Genomic DNA, 21,252 nt, shown 5'->3' with positions numbered 1-21,252 from the left:
TTAGATAATTATATTTTATATTGATTACAATTTTTTTATATTTTAATTAAATAAAAATAATAAATTAATGGAAATTTTTTACAATAAATATTTAAATTTATTTCTCTCTTTTAAATAATACAAACTGTAAACATTTACTGTCCTTTTTAGTAATTTGACACTCAAAATTATATTTTGAAAAGATTGGTTAAATATAATTTACTTATCAAATATTTCAAAAAGCGCTTATCAAATGAATAGATCAAATACAAACTGTAACTCTCTAAAAATATTTTTCGAAAAGCAATTTTGAGCAAAAACACTTTTTAAAATAAAGTTTTTTATTGGCACTTTTCAAAATAAGCTCTAAAATGTAGTTTTGGGAGTATTTAAGCTAAAACTTTGAAAAGAAATGAAAAAACTACAATGGAGCTCCGAGTAACTCAGCAAAAAATTAGGGCACACCGAAATAGACATGACTTTCGCATCCGCTGGTGGAAAGTTCATTGATAGAGATTCGTTAGCTGAAGATGAGTAGAATTTCTCGCAATGGTATTCCCTTTCTCTCTTACTTTGCTATTTCCCGTTCTTCTTCGTCAACTACTGTTAGAGTTTATTCTTCAAGTCATAGTAATATGTCCATTTCGGCAAAGGGTAAATTTGGGGTAAATAGCAAGCTTGAGAATGTCAAGTGTTTAGATGACGCTGTGACTCTCTTCCGTCAAATGGTCAGAAAGCAGCCTCTTCCTTCTGTTTTCGATTTCTCTAAATTATTTAAGACTATGCTAAGTATGAAGCATTACTCTGCTGTTGTTTCTCTTTTTCGAGAAATGCAGAAATTGGGTATCCCAATTAATGATTTCATCTTGAGTATCGTGATTAACAGTTATTGCTTGATGCATCGTGTTGATTGTGCATTTTCGGTGTTAGCCATTTACTTGAAGAAAGGCATTCCGTTTGATGTTGTCACCTTTACCACCCTAATTAGGGGAATCTTTGTTGAAAATAAGGTCAAAGATGCAGTTAACTTGTTCAAAAAGTTGGTGAGAGAGAAGATTTGTGAGCCTAATGAAGTCATGTATGCAACCGTCATGAGTGGGCTCAGCAAAAGGGGTCATACTGAAAAAACTGTTAGTTTGCTCCGGTTAATGGAACAAGGGAACACTAAGCCCGACATATTTAACTACAACATTGTCATAGATTCCCTTTGCAAAGATAGAAACTTAGATGATGCTATCAGCCTTTTGAACGAGATGAATAAGAAAGGCATTTGTCCGGACATATTCACATTTAATTCATTGATTGATGGTTTGTGTAAGTTTGGTCAGTGGGAAAAGGTTAGGACTTTATTCTCTGAGATGTTAAACCTTAATATTTATCCAGATGTCTACACCTTCAGTATGGTGATTGATGGACTGTGTAAAGAAGGGAAAGTCGAAGATGCCGAGGAAGTAATGAGACATATGAACGAAAAAAGTGTAGAGCCTGATATATTAACTTACAATGTGATAATGGATGGATATTGTTTGCGTGGTCAAATGGATAGAGCGAGGAGAATTTTCGATTTCATGATAGATAAGTGCATTGAGCCTGGCATTATTAGCTATAACATACTAATAAATGGATATTGTAAGAAAAAGAAGTTGGATGAGGCCATGCAGTTGTTTCGTGAAATTTCTCGAAGGGGATCAAAGCCTGATATTGTTACCTTCAATACGATATTGCAAGGTCTGTTTGAAGTTGGAAGAATTGGCGATGCAAAAAAGTTCTTTGCTGAGATGCTATCTATAGGACATGTACCTGATTTATACACTCATTGCACTTTACTCAAGGGTTATTTTAAGTATGGACTTGTTGAAGAAGGTGTGTCACTCTTTAATGAGTTGGAAAGAAAGAGAGAAAATGCTGATATTGAATTTTACAATGTTGTCATTAATGGATTGTGCAAAAATGGTAAACTTGACAAAGCTCATGCTATTTTTGAAGCGCTTTCTTTAATTGGACTACTTCCGAATGTGAGAACATACACTATAATGATTAATAAATTCTGTCTAGAAGGGTTGTTAGGTGAAGCTAAAGATATGCTAAGAAAAATGGAGGACAACAATTGTTTGCCCAATGGTATCACTTACAATGTTATTGTTCAAGGATTTCTCAGGTGCAATAGAATTAGTGAAATGGCAATTCTTATGAAGGAAATGGCTGGAAGGGGCTTCTCATTTGATGCAACTACAACTGAGTTATTGATAAACGTTATAAGGGAGAATCCATCCGTCCTTGACATGATACCAGAGCTTCACTTGGAAAATAAGCATTGAATATTTATTTTGCTTGTTTTATTCGCCTATAGTATCACTATGATACAGCTTCCGTTTATCCCTGCAAAGGTATGTCATCCAATGCAATTGCAGAAGCTGATAAAAGACAATTAGAACGTTGCTTGAGCTTTCCAGGCAGGCCTATTGACGAGGTACATCAATTTTGATATTTTTATTGTTTTCCACTCTTCTTTATCTTGGAAATCAGATATTACTGCTCTGTTTGTTTAATAAATAATGTGAGTTTCCCTTATATGTATGTACACATTATAAGTCTAGGAATATCACTTTCAGTGTTATCTTCATGTATTATCATTTTCTACTATTTGAATATAAATAACTGCCTGCAACTTAGAACTTGCTATAGTTACAATTTTTTCTGTAGTTTCTAGAGTCTTGGTAATATCAACTAATTGGAACACACAGCTGACAAGATCAACCGTGTGTCATAATAGTAGGAATATTTGTGACATTCCTGAAACTGAAATAGAACTTGTTCAGAAATTGACTGTTAACCCCGTACTCCATATCGTAATTGTCAACTAACTTAGAGGATGGAGGGAAGGGATTTCTTTTGAAGGCATAGACATTTGTTTGCAATTCTCTACTGTAAATGTTTGTTTCTTATTTTAGATTATGGATTTTAGCTTTTTAGTTTATACTCTGCTTTATATTTTAAGAATTGTGAGGGACAAGTCTTATCTTATACTTCAGCACTGTGTTATAGCGCTAGTAACTTAAAAGTGAGATAGACGCAGTAGCGCTTTCCATGATCATGTCTCCACCCGTAGCCTCGTCATATTTGTCGTTATATTTAGTTGTCTATGGAATATTGAATCCTGTGGACACTATTGGATAGCAACATATATCTATTATCTTCTATGTTTTTTTGTTTCAATGTGATTATGAATCGTCACAAAATTAACCTCGTCTCTAGAAATTTGAATGTCAATTGTCAGATTAACTTATTACAGTACACTTAAAAGCTTATGAATTTTCATCTGACAATACAGGCAATTTGCCAGGCTTAAAAGTTTTGAATCTCCATTTTCTACTGTCTAGTATTTGGAAGATGATTTACTAGATGCCAACACAAATGGCTTTGTTCTCTTTCTTTTTTGCCTCCTCTCTCTCATTAACTCTCTTGAACCAGAAGATCCCTGGAAAACCATATTACAGGGAAGATCATCCATGCAACGAAAGTTGGGGATGTGCTGGTAAACTTCAAGGCTCTTCTTGTCATAAAAGAAATTTGCAGCACGGAAATGTGCTTCCTGTCAAAGCTATTCTAGAAGCTAGATTTGTAGTTAGATTGCGAGACATATTATTACATGATATCAAATTATTTTACGTGTGCTTTGCAGAACAAGCTTATCACGGTCACACTCACGCCAAAAATTGAAGTTCTGAAAGCGATGCAACTGTTAAAAGGTGCTATTTTCTGCTTCATTTTTAAAACCTCTAGCCTTTTTTTTTTAGTGTATTTGCTTCGGACACAACAAGATAAGTTTAAATACTTTGCAACATGTTAAGAATTATTTAAATGTGGCAGTCCACCAAGTGGCCTTATATAAGAATTTTATTATTTGTAGCACCCAAGCAAACAGCCTCTCTACTCCGCGGAGGTAGGGGTAAGGTCTGCATACACACTACCCTCCCCAGACCCCACTTATGGGATTTTACTGGGTTGTTGTTGTTGTAGCACCCAAGGGTTGCTTAGGACGTGCAGTTACAAAATATAAAATTCAATTCATTTGTTGCACGTGAGATGAACTTAGAAAATCTATCATCCTCTCAGCTTCCTGTACATTTTTTGTTCTTACACCAAAAAAGTAAATGAGTTATACATCTGGTTCTGCTTGCAGCCCTTGACATCCTTCATTCACTTGCAAAAATTGGGTCATTTCCTCCATTTCACAGTCATTACACCTTCTTTTCAAAGGTATGTTCCATCCTTGTGGAGACTAATGCACTTCTTCTGTTGCGTGATGATTAGTTGCAAAGCTGAAAATCTTGGGAAACTACTCGAGTGGTCTGTTCCCTATCCAATTTGGCATCTCCGAGTTCAATGTGAAATTGCTCTGAGAATTTACCCCATAAGTTTCTTAAATATTTCCAATTTGGCATCAGCATCTTTATTGTTCTTCTGCTCTTCTTCTACGACAAGAGAATGGTGGGGGTGGGGAGCAGGCCCCGAACCCGGAACATGGGAAGAACCAGGCTGATCCGGGTATGTGTTTGCACCATAATGAGTGAACAAGTATTTCACAATTCTCTAAATACCCTTGTTGAAATAAACCCCTAACCCTCTCCATGACTTCGCTCCCTCACTCGTTACACAATATTTTTCCAAAACCCAGCAACATCATCGGCCACCACCATTAAGAACATCTCAGTCTTCATCTTTATCGATTTTATATTTTGGGGCAGACAACTTATTTTGACACAATTCTAACTTTTTTAGCTAAGAGCATAAAATGACTCCTTGGAACGTTCTTACAATGTGATAGATTTCTTTGAATAACTAGGTATCAAGGCCCATCTTTTTGGATCCAACACATCAACGATGTTTCTTTTACTTATTTGAATTCCAGTTTAGATAGTTAATTTTTTTTATTAATTAGCAACAAAGAAAATTCTATTAAATGTTTGTTTCTTATGTATTATTCCATCATTTTCTGTATTATTTAAGTATATTTTTTTCCAACAAACTTTAATCAAATTATTAACTTTTATATTATAGCTTATGATTATATTTTAGCTTATCATAAAATAATTGATATTTATCAAAAATAATTTATTCTAATCAATTTGTATTAAAAATAAGTGAGACGTAAATTATTTTGCATTTGAGTCAACTTAGAATTTAAAACCTTGTAAAAATTGCGTCTTTATTAGTGTCAACAACATTAAGGGCAGTTATGTTATTTTAACCGAAAAAGGTGTTTATTAACGGTTTATTATCAGTTCAACACTTTTATCCAAACATGTAACTGCTTAGTTATTAAATCAGCTTCAACACTTAAATCCGCTAAGCCAAACAGGCTCTAACTGATAACCCACTATTTGCTCCCTCTGCTCCTGCGTAACAAACAAAAATTGTGCAAAATTAGGGCACACCGAGATAGAGCAGCGCTCACATCCACAGAAATTAGGCCATCGAAGATGAAGAAAATTTCTTTGCGTTACTCTTGCAGTGGTATTCAGTTTATCTCTTTCTTTGCTACTTTCTATTCTGGTTTGGCATTTACAATCAGTGCTTATTCTTCATGCCATAGTAGTAGTAAGTCTTAGAATGTCAAGTGTTTAGATGATGCTGTGACTCTCTTTCATAAAATGGTTAGAACACAACCTCTTCCTTCTGTTGTCGGCTTCTCTAAATTATTTAAGACTGCTAAATATGAAGCATTACTCAGCTGTCGCTTTTCTTTTTGGAAAAATGCAGAAATTGGGTATCCCATTTGATTGAGTCATCTTGAATAGCATAATTAACAGTCATTGTCTGATGCATCGTGCTGATTGTGAATATTCGATGTTACCAATTTAATTGAAGAATAACATTGCATTTGATGTTGTAACTTTTAGCACCCTGTTATGGGAATCTTTGCTGAAAACAAGGTCAAAGAGGCAGTTGAATTGTTCAAAAAGTTGGTGAGGGAGAATATTTGTAAGCTAGTGATAAATATGAAGCATTACTCTGTTGTCGTTTCTCTTGTTGGAAAAATGCAGAAATTGGGTATCCCAATTAACGGAGTCATCCTGAATATCTTGATTAACAGTTATTGCCTGATGCATTGTGTTATTGTAGATTTTCTGTGTTACCCATTTACTTGAAGAATGGCATCATTTAATGTTGTCACCTCACCTTTTACATCCTAATAAGGGATTTTTTTGCTGAAAATAAGGTCAACGATGCAGTTGAACTGTTCAAAAAGTTGGTGAGGGAGAAAAATTGTGAGCCCGATGGAGTCATGTATGCAATCACCATGAATGGGTTCAGCGAAAGGGGTCATACTCAAAAACAAATCTATGTTTGCTCTGTTTAATGGAACAATAAGTTGTTGATAACCGCATCAGGCACATTCCTGTTGTTGATTAGAGGTGTATGAGGTGTCCGCTTGAGATGTTGTCTGTGCTGTAGCAAGTGAGCATAGGAACAGGTTGAACCGTGTAAATGCTTACATATGACTTATGAGGAGGTTACTAGATGATGATGCTAATAAATAAATGAATCAAACGCTTGATCTTGTATATATTTGCATGCTTGGTTCTTCTAGTATTTGTTTGCGCCTCTTGACGTGGACTACTTTTCTAGTTACATGTGCTTATAACAGGCTGTTTTTAAGACAACAATTCCTTGAAACAAAACAAATGGTGTTTCGTCTGTTTTTTTAGTGATTAATATTGGCATATACTCAAGAGCATTTTGTGGTTCTTTTACTTGTTTGAATGATCTTATAAGACAAGTTCCAACATAGTCAGAAATGATCTTGTTAAGGTTCCTAATTACATTAACTAGTAAGGTTTCCTTTTTGAACCTTACTTATTGAATACCATAATTTTTCTTATCAAAAAGGTTTCCTTTTTGAACAAAAATAATTGGGTTCCCTTTATTTTGTTGATCAGACTGGTATGAGCTGTCCGCTGGAGATGTTGTTCGTGCTGTTGCAAGTGAGCATAGGAACGTGCTGAACCGTGTAAATGCTTACATATGAGGATATTACTAGATGATGATGACAATAAATAAATGAATCAAGGGCTTAATCTATTTGCATGCTTGGTTCTTCTAGTATTTGTTTGAGGCTCTTGATGTGGTCTACTGCACTACTTTTTTGGTTATGTGCTTATAACAGGTTGTTTTTAAGATGGCAATTCCTTTAAACAAAACAAATAGTGTTTCGTCTGTTTTTTAGTGACTAGTCTTACGGTACGAGCGTTGCGCGTGTATCCCGTCTCAATAAATACATTTTTTTTTAAAAATTACATAAATACTATATAACTAATTACATTTGAGTTATAAAATACGTGTAAGGAAAAAATATGAGTTTCTGAAAAATTATGATTGTTGAACAATTCAACAAATGAGAACATCATTGAATATAATTATAGACTTGAATTGGTAGCTTGATCACTGCGTAAAAATCACAAGAACTTTTGGCACTACAAAAATCTTAAAAGACGTTTATTATCACAAAACTCCGAGAACAAAATAAATGTTAGAAGATTTACCTCATGTAACGACTCAACTTGTCGTTTTGAACATTTACGCTCCTTTCAACTATTTGAAGTCTTAAATAGCTCCATATGATGTATTATGACGTGTGTGAATTGTCGGTGTTGATTTTCAGGTGTTTTGAGATTAGTTCGGAAGAATGAATTTCATGTTGGAAGCTTAAATGAAAAATGGTTGACCAAGTTTGACTTTTAGTATTTGACCTCGGAACGAAGTTTTGAGGGTTCCATTAAGTCCGGATGGTGATTTTGGACTCAGGCGTATGCCCGGATTTCATTTGGATATTTCTAGAAGGTTTCGGCATAAGACCTAATTTTGGACAAGAATATCTACATATTTATAAGGAGTTATGTGATGGACAACGTATCAAATGAAAGATCTTCGAGTCTAGTATCTAACGCTTCAAACCGTTCGTCATTTGGACATTTCTACAAGAAGTTATGACCAAATTTCCAAAGGCTCGCGGAGGAGTGAACTGCGGATGCGAAGCATCCGGGGCCGCGTCCGAAAGAAGGGCTGGCAGTGAAGTGCTGCCATAGCATCCGGGGCAGCATCCGAAACCTAGAAATCTAGGCCTATAGATACAATTTCGGGGTTCATTTTCCCCACTTCACTTGGACGGATTTTGGAGCTCTTCTCCACTCACTCAAGACTACCAACTCCTCTTTTCTTCAAGGTAAGCAATCCCCATTATCTTAGTATGAAATTCCATCATTTTTACACTAGTATTGATGAAATCTACACATAAAATACTTAGATCTTCAAGAAATTTCTTCAAGAATTCAAAGGAGGGTTTTGCAAGATTTCTTCCAAAAAGGTAATCATACACCCTTAGACTTACATGTACATATTTATTATAGGAAGATGAGTATGAATTGAGTATTGGAACTCATGGTATGGTGATTGGAGGCCATAAATTTCCAATTTAAATACATAACTATGGTAGAGATTGAAAGGTGATTAATTGATGTAATTTTGTTGGTTGGATATGGATGAATGGTCACACATGTGAGGATTGGAAGTTACAAATTGTTGGTAAATAGTGGTAGTTGGATGAACTAATTCCATGGTTAAGAGATGTAGAGATTTATGCACTCTAGATTTTTGATAAAATGCCTAAATGACCTAAAACCTGGAAATTTTACTAATATTGGTAAAATTAAATTATGTTGATGTAGATTGAAGTGGTAAGAGTAGTTGGAGGTTTTAATATCACTCAAGATCTGAATCAAGAAAGCTCGGTTTGTAGCGATTTTTGCCGGGGGATGTTCAAACAAATATTCATCTGGATCCGAGCCATTCGGAGTTGGATAATCGCAGAAAAGGCTTACCAGTGGATTGAGTTAACGTGTTTTGAGGTAAGTAACATTTTTAAACTTGGAGCTGGGGGTATAAACCCTGATTATACGTGTTATGTGATTTGTTTGGAGGTGACGCACATGCTAGGTGACGGGCGTGTGAGCGTGCACCGTAGAAATTGAGAATCAGTCGATTCCGTAGAGCTGTATAGTCAATTAACTTGTATTTTTATGTGTTAGAGAAATTGAGGCGTGACTCATGTTAGAAATCATGCTTAGGCAAATGTTGGTGTTATTGTGACCCACTGAGCTGATGTCGAATTATATGTTTAAATTGAAATTTCGTACTCAATCATGTTCATTCATTGCATATCATATCTCAGTCTTTGTTGTTATTTATAGATACGTCATATCATCATTTTGGGCTAGTTTCATGACATTCTGAGCTCGAGAGACTGGAGAGATTGATGACTGAGTGAGGCCAAGGGCCTGATTGTGAGTGATATTTATGGGATCGGGATGCATGCCGCAACATATTTTATTTATTTATGCCTGGATCTGGCTATTATAGCGCTTGGGCTGAAGGAGCCCCTCCGGAGTCTGCACCCCCCATAGTGAGCGCGGTTGATTTTATATTAAGGGATGGATCTTTCCTGGACATGGATCTTGTCCGAATCATTTATATTTAGGGATGGATCTTCCCATGGGCATGGATCTTGCCCGAATCATTCATATTGAGGGATGGATCTTCCCTGTACATGGATCTTATCCGAATCATTTATATTTGGGGATGGATCTTCCCCTGTCATGGATCTTGCCCGAATCATTCATATTGAGGGATGGAAGATGGATCTTCCCTGGACATGGATCTTGTTTGTATCATTTATACCCCTGGGCTGGATTGTCCATATACAGTACTGAGTGACTGGAGTGGAAATGCGAGATAGTGAGATTGAGTACTCTGAGAGTGTGAGTACATGAGGTACATGAGTTCATCATTGTGTTGCATTGCATTAGACATGTATATTTGATATGTGGGCATAGAGAAGTATTTTTCCTCATGCCATCTGATAATGAGACTTCTTACCTGCCGTTACAGTTTTTGAGAAAAATCACATATTTCAGACTTACTCTTATTTTCGGTGACTTTCGGCAAAATATTTGAGTTTTACTGTTATACTTGAAAAGAAAATTATTTTCCAGAACTATATACGAGCTGAGCATGTTATTATTGAGGTATTACAAGTGCTGCTTTAAATTGTATTGTTATGAGATGTTATTGGTTATTGGTGTGGACTCCGACCTTGGTACAAGATCGTCACTACTTTCAACCTAAGGTTAGGTTTGTTACTTATTAAGTACATGTGGTCGGTTGTACTCATACTACACTTCTGCACCTTGTGTGCAAATTTCTGATGCTGATGTTGATGCGTACTGCTGGAGTTTGATCTGGAGATGTACCTGCATTTCAGTCACAACTGCCTTTTGTTCTAGGTAGCTTTAGAACTTTAAATTTGTTCATGTATATTTCAAACAGATGACATATTTTTATTTCACAACCAGCTTTGTAAATTCTAATCTTAAAAGCTCATGATTTGTACTACCAGTCCTTGGGGAGTGTATTAGAGTCAGTTAAGTATTAATTGAATCGGATTATTATTATTTGGCTTACCTAACAGTTGAGGTTAGGTGCCATCACAGCTAGTTGGATTTTGGGTCGTGACAACTTGGTATCAGAGCTCTAGGTTCATAGGTTCTACAAGTCATGAGCAAGTGTCTAGTAGAGTCTTGCGGATTGGTATGATGACATCCATACTTATCTTCAAGAGGCTACAGGGCATTTAGGATAATCTCTCATCTTTCTTTCCTTATCGTGCAGAATTGATTCAGCTTGAAACACAATTCTTTGAATTCCTTCCACGCATTCGTGTGCGCATGTGAGCGCTCGGTATCAGTTGTGCATCGTCAGCTTGTGATTCCATGAACGAGGTTCAAAATGTGTATTCTGTATTTTGGTGATAGGCCAGCCTGGAGGACTTGACGCCAGGTTTAAACCACAGCATAGACTCGGCAGCTTTAGTTGTGTGAACTTGTACATTTGGACTCATATATTTGGTAGTGTCCCTATGAGTGGAATTTATGGCTCGATGAGTGGTTGAATGTCTATATGATAAGTATGATGTGACTGCTGGATGTGTTAAGATGGTTTGAATGTGACGAGAAGTATTTCCTTAAGATGTAAAAAAAAGGGCCATTGGGTGCTTGATATCCGTTTTGATGAGACGTACGGTCTCGAGTTGTGAGTGTGTTGAAGGATCTGTCATGCAATTTAATTGTGGAGCGAAGTATATTTTCATGTCGTGTTGATGAGATCAAACTCAAGAAGATTAAGTGATCGCGCAGTGATTGTGGTTACGAAAGGGTATATCAAGATGCCAAGTTTTGGCTAAGCACGTGGGTTATCTCATGTGGGATAATCTACGGAGGTGTGCTCCTTATAATGTTGAGTAGAGAGTTTCTTTTCTACTAGCGGGGTGTATGTATTGAGATTTAAATTTGAATTTGATTGAGAAAGTTAACTTGACTGTCAAGAGAATAAATGCAAGCTTAGCGGATGATTGAGGTATTTTATGGTTGGTGTTGCATGAGCTTGAAAAGAATTTTTGTTGTACTGACTGCGGTATTATGGAAGTAATAGAGTATGGGTATTACGAGTTATGGAATGTTTTGTTCTATGGCTTTGAGCCAAGTGGGGGAGCCTGCTATTGACAATTCAATTTTATAGTTATATGTTAAATATTAGTTTTGGTCTTAGGCATACTTGTGGATTAGTTATGACTTGCAGAGGTTGATAACGAGGATGACTCGAGTAAGGAAATTCCTGGATACGGGTTATATTGCACTTTATGAAAATATGAAAATCATGGAATGATTAAGTTGTTATTTGAAGGATGTAGTGCGCAAGGAGTATGAATTTGATTGGTGGTGTTAAAGCAGGGTTACTTCTTTGAGTGTTGTTGTGCTAATGGGGCACGTGTCTTTCGGCCCGTTGGGCGGTACAATTTAGATTTGGGCAGAGTGGATGATTCTCGAGAGGGTTCTAATGGATTCAAAATGTATATGTGGCGATTGAATTTTTTTTGAATTCGTATATTGTTAGAATCTGTTATTTACATTGGATAGTGTCGGGACTTGCGATAATTCTGTATGACTATGGATTATATATTTCAGTGTAAGAAAGGACATAGGAACAATTTTAAATTCACATAAGGTATTTTCAGAGTGGGTGTTTCGATTGTGGTATTTATGGGGATAATTATGATGTGGTGAGACTTAACAGATGTTTTGGTGGCAATATTCTTGGGTTTGGTGACTTGTGTGACTTGGTCGAGTTAGAGGGATTCAGTTCTGATAGCTTGCTTATGTGCAAATGGATTTCAAAGTGTTCTTGATGGTTTCTACATGGTTTGAGCCGGATATTTTCTACCGGTGTGGGAAACGTATTATGTATGGTGATTTTCTCCTGGAAGGAAGCAAGATGAAGGTTTCTAACTGACCGGGTATGTAATTTGTTAGTTACCCAGAGTTGATAATAAGATTCTTGTGCTTGCCACATGATGAAATGATAGATGTGACGTGTTGTGCAGGATTAAGATTTACATGTACAAGGTGGCAGTTCATTCTTGAAGGGAAGGTCACGAATTCTGGACAGAATGGTCAGTTTCAGATATTTAGATGAATGTTATAATTGGTCGGTAATTCCTGAGAAGGGTGCGCATTTCAGAAGGCGCATTGTGTTTTGACTTACGGATGTTCATCAGTATTGCGGTACTCACCTGGTGATAAACTGTTGACATTTAAATTATTGCTATGTGGCACGAAAGAATTATGGAAGTATTCCTCGTGAGATGATCGTGCATGAAAGATGTGTTAGTCATTCGAATGCTAGAGTGGGGATCAGTTATGGTGATTCATGTGCCCTATGAATTTGGAGACTGGAGTTCTCAGAAGCATATTGTTTTAGGGTTGCGACCTGTTTGAGGTGAGTATTTTATTTAAACTCAGTGGAGGCACTAGTTGCGTTAATTCTTTGTGAGAGCTACGCGCTACGAGTGTGTATATATGTGAGGTTTGAGTCCATGTTGGGATGCTTAGGCTATGATATGCCTAGAGTTGACGGTTAAGCATAAAGTTATAACGTTCTCGCATTTGTACCTTTGTTGAGAACTATATGAGCCATACTTGAGGTTACAAAAAGGCTAATTTCCTGAATAAACTTGGTGGTTACTAATTCTGCGATAAATTGACGATTTGAGTTATGATAGCACACTTTGCACATCCCTACTCTATGGAGTGTTATTTATACCAGCCCATGAGCATAAGAGTCTTATTTCAATTACATTTACATGTATACTTGTTTGATTGCTCCTGTGTGATATGCTTGGACTGGAGTCCTATGACCATGTCAGGCGATTGATATTATTAGCACCTGAGTTATCCGTACGGATCTAGACATTTATATTTTTGGTACGTGAGTTGTCCGTGCGGGTCTAGATATCGATACTATAGCACGTGAGTTCTATGTGTGGTTGATGTTAATATGAGCTCTAGAAGAGCTGGTTACTGTTATTAGATTCATGTGTCTTGGCTCTACTATGTATGATGAGCTCATAGCATTGCGATTGTAGTGTTGCTTGTTGAACTTGCGAAACGGTTCTCTTCTTTGAGACATTTCCTATTTTTGGGTGCATGGATTGCGTAGTTTGTGGCTTGAGTTATATTGGTGTGGCATATCTATGGAATAGTTGTGTTTGATAAAATAAGTTCATTGGATCTAGAAGGGGTACTATTGGATTTGATTACGGTATAATTGGGAGGATAATATCGAAAGTCGATTTAGAAAGTGATTATGGTTCTAGTTGAGGCGAGAGAGCTCCATGACTAGTTTATCTTATGAGTGGTTATGAGTTTTGAGTGTTTCTTTCATCATTGGCAGTGCACAAAGTTTTTGGAATGAGGTTTTGTTTGATATGGGGTTTAATACTAGTACCAGGTTGGTTTTGAGTAGTTACTGTGATCGGAAATGGTGCTACGAGTATGCGAGTTGTGTAGTATGTTATGTGATTATGTCTGGGGTTATGGTTGTGGCTTGATATAGCTTGTTCAGACTTATACAGTGTGTAGATGTAAGATTTGGGTCTTGTAAGAAATTCTGGATGTTGGAAATTGAATTCCAAGGTTTACGGACTAAGATTTAAGTAATGATCTTCAATTATGTTGTGTTGTCAGGCCTATATGGAATATGGTGATGTGGGATCACCCCCGGGTACGTGCGTGGTAAGATGGCATAGTGATTTGAAGGCTTAGGAATACCTCTTGGCACATTCGAGGACGAACGTATGTTTAAGTAGGGGAGAATGTAACGACCCGACTTGTCGTTTTGAACATTTACGCTCATTTCAACTATTTAAAGTTTTGAATAGCTTCATATGATGTATTATGGCGTGTGTGAATCATCGGTGTTGATTTTCAGGTATTTCGGGATTAGCCCGGAAGAATAAATTTCATGTTGGAAGCTTAAATGAAAAAAATTGAACAAGTTTGACTTTTAGTATTTGACCTGGAATGAAGTTTTGATGGTTCTGTTAGGTCCGGATGGTGATTTTGGACTCGGGCGTATGCTTAGAATTTCATTTGGATATTTCTAGAAGGTTTTGGCACAAGACCTAACTTTGGAGAAGAATATCTACATATGTATAAGAAGTTATATGATGGACAACCTACCAAATGAAAGATCTTCTAGTCTAGTTTCGAACGCTTCACACCGTTCGTCATTTGGACATTTCTACAAGAAGTTATGACTAAATTACGAAAGGCTGGCAGAGGAGTGAACAACGGATGAGAAGCATCCGGGGCCGCATCCGAAAGAAGGGTTGGCAGTGAAGTGCTGCCATAGCATCCGGGGCAGCATCCGAAACCTAGAAATCTGGGCCTATAGATACAATTTCGGGGTTCATTTTCCCCACTTCACTTGGACGGATTTTGGAGCTCTTCTTTACTCACTCAAGACCACTAACTCCTCTCTTTTTCAAGGTAAGCAATCCTCATTATATTAGTATGAAATTCCATCATTTCTATACTAGTATTGATGAAATCTACACATAAAATACTTAGATCTTCAAGAAATTTCTTCAAGAATTCAAAGAAGGGTTTTGCAAGATTTCTTCCAAAAAGGTAATCATACACTCTTAGACTTACATGTACAGATTTATTATAGGAAGATGAGTATGAATTAAGTATTGGAACTCATGGTATGATGATTGGAAGCCATAAATTCCCAATTTAAATATATAACCATGGTAGAGATTAAAAGGTGATTAATTGATGTAATTTTGTTGGTTGGATATGGATGAATGGTCACACATGTGAGGATTGGAAGTTACAAATTATTGGTAAATAGTGGTAGTTGGATGAACTAATTCCATGGTTAAGAGATGTAGAGATTTATGCACTCTAGGTTTTTGATAAAATGCCTAAATGACCTAAAACCTGGAAATTTTACTAATATTGGTCCAATTAAATTATGTTGATATAGATTGAAGTGGTAAGAGTAGTTGGAGGTTTTAATATCACTAAAGATTTGAATCAAGAAAGCTCGGTTTGTAGCGATTTTTGCCGGGGGATGTTCAAGCAAATATTCATCTGGATCCGAGCCATTCGGAGTTGGATAATCGCAGAAAAAGCTTACCAGTGGATTGAGTTAACGTGTTTTGAGGTAAGTAACATTTCTAAACTTGGAGCTGGGGGTATAAACCCTGATTATACGTGTTATGTGATTTGTTTGGAGGTGACACAAATGCTAGGTGACGGGCGTGTGAGCGTGCACCATAGAAATTGAGACTTAGTCGATTCCGTAGAGCTATATTGTCAATTAAATTATATTTTTATGTGTGAGAGAAATTGTGGCGTGACTCATGTTAGAAATCATGCTTAGGCAAATGTTGGTGTTATTGTGACCCACTGAGGTCATTTCTGCTGTTAAATTATATGTTTAAATTGAAATTTCGTACTCAGACATGTTCATTCATTGCATATCATATCTCAGTCTCTCTTGCTATTTATAGATACGTCTTATCATCATTTTGGCTAGTTTCATGACATTCTGAGCCCGAGAGACTGGAGAAATTGATGGCTGAGTGAGGCCGATGGCCTTATTGTGAGTGATATTTATGGGATCGGGCTGCACGCAGCAACATATTTTATTTATTTATGCCTGAATCTGGCTATTATAGCGCTTGGGTTGAAGGAGCCCCTTTGGAGTCTGCACCCCCCACAGTGAGCGCAGTTGATTTTTTATTGAGGAATGGATCTTCCGTGGATATGTTTATTGTCCAGAACTGTATACGAGGTGAGCATGTTATTATTGAGTTATTACTAGTGCTGCTTTAAATTGTATTGCTATGAGATGTTATTGGTTATTGGTGTGGACTCTGACCATGGTACAAGCTCGTCACTGCTTTCAACATAAGGTTAGGTTTGTTACTTTTTGAGTACATGGGGTCGGTTGTACTCATACTATACTTTTTCACCTTGCGTGTAGATTTCTGATGCTGATATTGCTACGTACGGCGGGAGCTGGATCTGGAGATGTACCTGTGTTTCAGTCACAACTGCATTTTGTTATAGGTAGCTTTAGAACTTTAAATCTGTTCATGTATATTTCAAAGAGATGACATATTTTTATTTCACAACCATCTTTGTAAATTCTAATCTTAAAAGTTCATGATTTATACTACCAGTCCTTGGGGAGTATATTAGAGTCAGTTAAATATATTAAATAATGGATCTCCTACTTATTGTCTTATTCTTTTTCCCTTTCTAACCTACGAAAAGTTTACCTAAAAGTTTGACTTTCCTACTTCTTCTTTTCTTCTTAATTTTTCCTTCTTTTTTTAAAATCATTTGTTTGTGTTTACAATTTTATCCATTATAAAGTGCATTTACGGAGGATAAAAAAATTCGAACGACATTTTGCTAAGGGTGTTCGTGCTTTTAATGTAGTATATATATAGATAGATAGATTAATATTAACATATACTCAAGAGCATTTTGTTGTTCTTTTTACTTTGAAAGATCTTATAAGACAGAACATAGTCTGAAATGATCTGGTTAAGGTTCCTAGTTATATTAACTAGTAAGTTTTCCTTTTTGAGCAAAAATAATTGGGTTGCCTATATATGTCTTTCAAAATCCCCTTGAAGTGTTTTGGTACTATCTTTCAATTTTTAGTATTTGACAAAGGAAGTGCATTACTTGTTACCAAATAGCATACAAACTACCATTAATTGTTATTACATGTGTTATTAAGGGTAGTAGCTATTATTACTAAGGTGGACAGGGCAACAATTTTATAGTCTTGTTCAATGGCTAAAGTTTTTCATGCCCGGGACATAGGCAATTGCAACTCATTTTTCGTCTTAGTATGAAGACTTCACTCTTTTCCCATATTAAATTTTCTCAACAATTGTCTTCCTATGGCTTACTTCATTTATTCTCTAACTAGTAAATTTTATTGTGCTTTAAAAACATACATAATTCTGATGGGTCCATCCTATGTGAAAGAAAGCCAACTTCCTTTGGCAAAGGCTGCACCGTCCAAAGCTAAGCTTGTCAAATAAATATTTGATTGGCAAGGAAAAGTCAAAAAGGGAAGGAAGACAAATTTTGTTTACTATTATTGATGTCACCACTGACATCTTTGAGAGGTTCTTCACCTCTATAAATAAGGAAGTATTTCTTCAATTGTTGGACACACCAAACGGAGATAAAGAGAGTAATTTAAAGAGTAAAAATCAAAATACTTTGTAAGAAAAAATATAGAGAGTTTGAGAGGTATTTGTATTGAGGTAAAAAATTTAAAAGAGGGTTATTTCTTTTGAGTGTGTAGTAGTATTGGAGTATTTTACTATGTAGCACAAATTATAAAATAATTTCTATAGTGAAATCGGTTGCTCCTCTCGAACCATTTTTCCCCTTATCCAGAAGGATTTTTCACATAAAAATCTCGGTGTCTTTATTTCTCTTATTATTACCGTTGGTTACTGTATTTTAGTAATCAGCATTTATTATAGTCGTATACCATGAATATTATTTCTGTGAGGGTTTATTTTTTCAATAACTGGTATCAAATGACAGGTTCTGCTCATTCACAGAAATATTATTTATGGTCAATTTTACTATTTGACAAAAAAAATGTCAGGAGTAAAATATGAAGTAACAAGATTCAATGGTAATGACGGTTTCTCAATATGGCAAAGAAGAATGAAGGACCTACTCATCCAACAAGGGTTAGGCATTGCACTAGATGGCAAAGAGGCAAAGCCGAAAACCATGACAGTCAAGGATTGGGCAGACATCGATAAGAAGGCGGCTAGTGCAATCAGACTGCACTTGTCCGATGAAGTACTCAATAATGTCGGGGATGAAAATAGTGCATGTGGTATTTGGAAAAGACTAGAAAGTCAAAACATGTCCAAATCCTTAACAAACAAGTTATTTTTTTTGAGAAAATAGCTTTATGTCATCCATATGAGTGAAGGTACAAATTTCTTGTCCTATTTAAATATGTTCAATGGATTAATCACGCAATTGGAAAACCTTGGAGAAACTCACTGAAGTAGATAAGGCTATCATGCCTCTAAACTCGTTGCCATCTTCCTATGATAATTTGGCAATAACCATCATGCATGGTAAAGATACTATCGATTTAAAGGAGGTCACACCAGCCATCCTACTCAATGATAAGATGAGGATGAAGCCCGAAAATCAGGGGCAGGCTCTTATCATAGAAAAAAGAGGAAGAAGTTTTTATAGAGCATCGAGTAGCCGTGATAAATCCAAAGCTCGTGGAAAGTCCAGAAACCGATAAAATAGTAGGAATTGCTACAGTTGTGGTCAACCCAGTCACTTCAAAAGAGAGTGTCCAAAGAAAGGTCAAGGCGAGAGTAGTGGCCAGAAGAATGATGACAACACAACTGCTGTAGTGCACAACAATGATTCAGTAGTTCTCTTCGTTCACGAGGAGGAAGAATGCATGCACTTAGCAAGCCAAGAGTCAGAATGGGCGGTTGATATAGCAACATCCTACCATGCTACACCAGTAAGAGAATTCATCTATAGGTACAAAGCATGAGACTTTGGAATGATAAAGATAAGAAATACCAGTCACTCAAAGATTGTGGGGATTGGCGACATTTGTATCAAGACAAATGTCGGATGCACATTAGTTCTAAAAGATATGTGGCACGTACCAGATCTGCGAATGAATTTGATTTCAGGGGTCGCTCTAGATCGAGACGGGTACGAGAATCACTTCGCCGATAGGAATTGGAGACTCACCAAGAGATCATTGGTGACTGCTAAAGGAGTTTCTCCCTACACGTTGTACAAGACAATCGCTGAGATATGTGAAGGTGGATTACATGCGGCAGTAAATGATACGCCTACAGATTTATGGCACCAGAGATTGGGCCATATGAGTGAGAAGGGACTGCAGATCCTATCGAAGAAGTTACTCATCTCCTTTGCAAAAGGTACAACTGTGAATTCCTGTGATTATTATTTATTTGGAAAATAACATTGGGTATCATTTCAAGCAACTCATGGAAGAAAATTGAATATACTTGATTTAGTATATTTTGATGTTTGTGGTCCAATGGATGTAAAATCAATGGGAGCTAACAAATATTTTCTCATATTTATTGATGATGCTTCACGAAAATTGTGGGTTATTTCTTGAGAACAAAAGACCAGGTATTTCTAGTTTTTCAGAAATTCCATGCTCTAGTGGAAAGGGAGACATGTCAAAAATTAAAGCGCCTCAGGACATACAATGGAGGTGAGTATACTTCAAAGGAGTTTGAAGACTACTGCTCAAGTCATGGAATCAGATATGAGAAGACAGTTCTTGGAACTCCACAATATAATGGTGTAGCTGAAAGGATGAATCGCACCATTGTCGAAAAAGTGAGAAGTTTGCTTAAAATGGCAAAACTACCTAAGTCATTTTGAGGTGAAGCAGCTCGCACAACATGTTACTTGATTAACAGAAGCCCATCAGTTCCATTGGAGTTTGACATTCCAGAGAAAGTCTGAACCAACAAAAAGGTGTCATACTCCCATCTGAAAGTGTTTGGATGTAAAGCTTTTACACATGTGCCGAAGGAGCAGAGAACGAAGTTGGATGACAAAGTTATTCCCTGCATCTTCATCGGTTATGGAGATGAAGAGTTCATCTACAGATTGTTGGACCCAGAAAGGAAAAAGATCATCAGAAGCAGAGATGTGATCTTCAGAGAAGAGGTGGTCGAGATTGATAGTGATCAATCAACAAAGACTAAAAATGCTGACGGCACAGTTACTAACTTTGTTACTGCTCCCACTGTACCTGTACGTAATTCTTCCAAAGGTGAAGAATGGCATATGGAAGGCGTAAATGAAGAGGTTGCTGAGCAAGGGGAGCACCCCAGTCCATAAGAGGAAGAAAAAGAGCAACAGGAAGAAGATGAAGGACAACAACCTTTGAGAAGATCTTAAAGAGAGAAGGTAGAGTCCAGATCTTAAAGAGAGAAGGTAGAGTCCACGAGGTATCCTTCTTTAGAATATATCCCAGTCACTGATTAGGGGGAGCAAGAGAATTTCAAGGAGGTGTTATCTCATCCGGAACAAATTTAGTGGATGGCAGCCATGTAAGAAGGGATGAATTCTCTACAGAATAATGGCATGTACGAACTGGTTGAACTTCCAAAAGGCAAAAGATCGCTCAAGTGCAAGTGGGTCTTTAAGGTTAAGAAAAATGGAAACGGCAAGCTGGTCAGATACAAAGCTCGATTGGTGGTAAAAGGTTTTGAATAGAAGAAAGGTATTGATTTTGATAAAATTTTCTCACCTGTTGTCAAAATGACTTATATTCGAATAACCTTGAGCTTGACAGCTAGCCTAAATCTTGAAGTGGAGAAGTTGGACCTGAAAACTGCATTTCTGCATGGAGATTTGGAAGAAGAGATCAATATGGAGCAGCTAGAATGTTTTGAAGTAAAGACGAAGAAACACATGGTGTGAAAGTTGAAAAAGAGTCCTTATGGGCTGAAACAAGTGCCAAGGCAGTGGTATAAGAAGTTTGACTCATTCATGAGAAGTCAAGCATACACAAAGACTTTTTCAGATCCATGTGTATACTATAAGAAATTCTCTAACAATAACTTTATTATCTTGTTGTTATATGTGGATGACATGCTGATTGTAGGACAAGACAAGAAGTTGATTGCCAAGTTGAAGGAAGATTTGTCCAAGTCATTTGACATGAAGGACTTGGGTCCAGCACGACAAATTCTAGGAATGGAGATTGTCCGAGATAGGACAAATA

At 36.6% G+C, this 21,252-nt stretch overlaps 1 protein-coding gene across 18 annotated transcripts; it reads left to right on the top strand.

Moving 5' to 3' along the window:
- Positions 1-389: 389 nt before the first annotated feature.
- Positions 390-7,163, top strand: LOC104108431 (putative pentatricopeptide repeat-containing protein At1g12700, mitochondrial). Of its 18 annotated transcripts, none has more exons than XM_033659230.2 (5): positions 390-2,449; positions 3,662-3,728; positions 4,163-4,239; positions 5,411-5,496; positions 6,924-7,163. In XM_033659230.2, the coding sequence occupies exon 1, from the start codon at positions 510-512 to the stop codon at positions 2,295-2,297; it is 1,788 nt and encodes a 595-aa protein (XP_033515121.1). In that variant the 5' UTR covers positions 390-509; the 3' UTR covers positions 2,298-2,449; positions 3,662-3,728; positions 4,163-4,239; positions 5,411-5,496; positions 6,924-7,163.
- Positions 7,164-21,252: the final 14,089 nt, after the last annotated feature.

Source organism: Nicotiana tomentosiformis, chromosome 2 (assembly GCF_000390325.3).
Source record: "Nicotiana tomentosiformis chromosome 2, ASM39032v3, whole genome shotgun sequence".
Classification (NCBI taxonomy): Eukaryota; Viridiplantae; Streptophyta; class Magnoliopsida; order Solanales; family Solanaceae; genus Nicotiana; species Nicotiana tomentosiformis.
The sequence above is the reverse complement of the archived record's forward strand: the minus strand, read 5'-3'. Positions and strand labels throughout refer to the sequence as shown.

Bases quoted from the DNA above. Each gene is read 5' to 3' on its own strand.
- LOC104108431 (XM_070192723.1), top strand. From the start codon at position 510: ATGAGTAGAATTTCTCGCAATGGTATTCCCTTTCTCTCTTACTTTGCT.